Below are 2,807 nucleotides of genomic sequence, written 5' to 3' on the forward strand. Positions count from 1 at the left end.
TCTTCCCACCAGAGCCATCAGCCATAGAGCAGTTGTGACTTGTGGTGGTTGAGTCCAGAGAGGGGGCACTGGAGGGTGGCAGGCGGATTATATCAAAAGAATCCAAACCGTATTCCCAAGAAATGGTACTGAACCAAAGGCAGAACGCATCGCTGGGAAGACCAGACGGAGAATGGCAGAGCTGCCCTCACAAAGACAAAACGACCAACTTGCTCACCTCAATGGCCTGTTGCAATTTAAATATGTAAGATGCTCAAAGGGACCCTTTGGTCCACACAGTTCCGGAGGCTGGCTGGTGATATGGCCCAGACTGTGTAACCTGGCTCAGACATAAGAGAAGACAGATGATGATGATGATCTCTTAGAATCACCACCACCAGAAAGAAGACCCTGAAGAGGAAGCATGAGGTGCAGTGCCCCCAAAGGATGGTACCTTGGGGCAAAGAGGCAAGATGGACACAGGACGAGGGCCGCCCCACTAGGTCAGGCAACACTGGGTGGAAGGAGCTCCGAGAATAGTGGGTAGTTAATCCCTCCTGCCAGGGCTCAGCCAACATGACCTCCGAGGTATTCTGCATTCAATGTACTGAGGCAAGTGACCCACCGCCCCATCTTGGGAGGAGCCATGATGCCAACAACTATCAGGTGCAGCCAGAGAGAGCAATGGGGTGGGGGAGGATCTCATAAGAATGACTCTGTCCCTTAGAGCTACGGCAGAGGAACAGATGTTTCTGATGAACTTACACTACGGGGCCCTATACGAAGGATCTCTGCCCTTCTCTATGTCACTGTATAAACCACCTAAAATCCAAGCTGATGGGAGAGGTGAGAAAGAAGAAGCATTTCCCACAAAAAAGAACTGGTACCTGGGAGTTTACTTGCAGTTCACCATCTCAGTTCCACCAACCGGGGCTGAGTCTGAGAGATTATAACTTTCCAACGAGTGATGGATTGGGCGAGAGCTACCAGACCAGGCATGACCTGAGCCACCCTCTGGCGTTATAAAAGCCCCTTTGGGGAAAGAGGGGGAAAGTCTGAGAGGTGAAATGACTTGCACGATGCAAATTAGTGGGGGAAGCAAGACGCAAGACCAGAGCCCAAATCTTCCGGCTTCCAGTTCAAGGCTACTGGATGCCTCTCACCACCCCAAACTAATTAAGAAAGGGCAGGGGAGGGCGGACAAGAAGGACTTCTATTCCGGTCTTTGCGGGGAGGCAGGGTCGGGCGGATGCCGCTACCTCTGTGAGGGAAAACCCCGGGTGACCCCAGGCTAGTCAGGATGTGCCGGGGGAGGGAGCATCCGTTACCTTTCAACACCAGAGGCTCCTTGCCTTCCCTCCTCAGGGACTCGAGGACTATGTGCAGTGGCTGGGAAGGCGTCACCCGGCTCGGCTCATTGGTATTCTCGTCATAAACGATAATTTCTTTGGAAAAGATCCTCTTGAAAGAGTCCTTGCCTTCCCGACAGGAGATCAAGTCTAAGACGGTGATTTTGCCCTGCTGGAGCCTCCGCCGGCTGATCTTGTCGGCGCAGTTAATGTGGACGGCTCCCTGGATGTGGCTCTTGTTGTACTCCATGAAGGGCCTGCAGTCGATGATGACGGGGCCCTGGCTGGCCAGGTGACTCTTGCCGCAGCGGGTCATCTTCTTGGCCAGGTCGTTGGGGTAGATGATTTTGATGCTGGCCAGCGGCTTGGGGGTCCCGGCCGCAGGGCTGCCCACCCCACCGGACGGACTCAGAGAGCCTGCGTTGTCATTGTTGTTGACCATCTGGGTGGCGGGGCAGGTGCCGGAGGAGCCGATGGCAGTGGTGGCGGAGCCGGCGGCAACGGCTGGGGTCGGGGCCTGGGTGTCCTTGTCGTAGGTGGCCACAGTGCAGCAGCTGGCACTGCTGCATCCACAATTCAGGGAGCGGGCAGAGCCGCTGGATGAGGGCATATACGTCAGGTTCGCAGCCTTGAGGGACACGACGGTGGTGGCGATGACCGGAGGGTGGCCGTGACCGCCCGGGGCGGCGGGGCCCAGGTAGCTCGCGTCTAAACAAAGGTTGAGATCCTGAGGCCGGACGGGCCTGGACAGTGCCACTAGTACCCTGTCGTCTAAAGGAGACGGAGGCATGAGGAGGCCGAACACTGGCAATTCAAGAAGAACTCAAGACAGTCTGTAAAGAAGGGGAGGGAGGGGAAAGAAAGCATGAAGTCACGTGACCCACAAGGCCGCCCTGTCCAATCCCTAGGAGAGGCCACTGCATCCCTCGGAGCAACGTGGTCCTGAATCCCCTTCATCACGCTGCTCCTGAAGCTGGAGACTCGTGGTGACAGGGTCAACAGGGATGCCGACCTGAGGACGCCCAGGTATTTGGTCCCTGAATCTGAGGTTAAATGTATCGCCTGTGCACACGCTGATAAACAGCGTTTCTCGGACCTACGTCGATGTCCACCCTCAGAGAAGGTAAAGGCACAAAGATACCAAACTCTGGAGTCAGAAAGGAAGGCGCTGCAGAGGTCTCTATTCGGGGCCTCGTCTCCCGGGCAGCGCTAGAGCGCCACTATCTGAGAAAGACGCACCTGCCCACCCCTGCTCACTTCCCATGTAATTCCCTACCCTCTGCAAAGGCGGAGGAATGGCCAGGGCTCGGGCCGGCTCACAGAAATACACCGCGGCTAAATATACATCGGGGCGGATGTCAACTTCCCCGCACATCGGACTGAAAGTATCCCCCTAAGTGCATCTCTTGAGCTGGGAGCTATTCTTGCCTTCCATTCGGCTGAGCCCTCTGAAAAGCACACACAATCCTATTAAGCCCG

At 55.9% G+C, this 2,807-nt stretch overlaps 1 protein-coding gene across 1 annotated transcript; it reads right to left on the reverse strand.

The window, feature by feature from the left end:
• Nucleotides 1–997: 997 nt before the first annotated feature.
• DUSP10 (dual specificity phosphatase 10) lies at nucleotides 998–2,158 on the reverse strand. Its single transcript, XM_023744948.1, has one exon. It carries the CDS (start codon nucleotides 2,116–2,118, stop codon nucleotides 1,156–1,158), a length of 963 nt encoding a protein of 320 aa, XP_023600716.1. The 5' UTR covers nucleotides 2,119–2,158; the 3' UTR covers nucleotides 998–1,155.
• Nucleotides 2,159–2,807: the final 649 nt, after the last annotated feature.

Source organism: Myotis lucifugus, unplaced genomic scaffold (genome assembly GCF_000147115.1).
Source record: "Myotis lucifugus unplaced genomic scaffold, Myoluc2.0 scaffold_500, whole genome shotgun sequence".
NCBI classification, from domain to species: Eukaryota; Metazoa; Chordata; class Mammalia; order Chiroptera; family Vespertilionidae; genus Myotis; species Myotis lucifugus.

Bases quoted from the DNA above. Each gene is read 5' to 3' on its own strand.
- DUSP10 (XM_023744948.1), bottom strand. From the start codon at position 2,118: ATGCCTCCGTCTCCTTTAGACGACAGGGTACTAGTGGCACTGTCCAGG.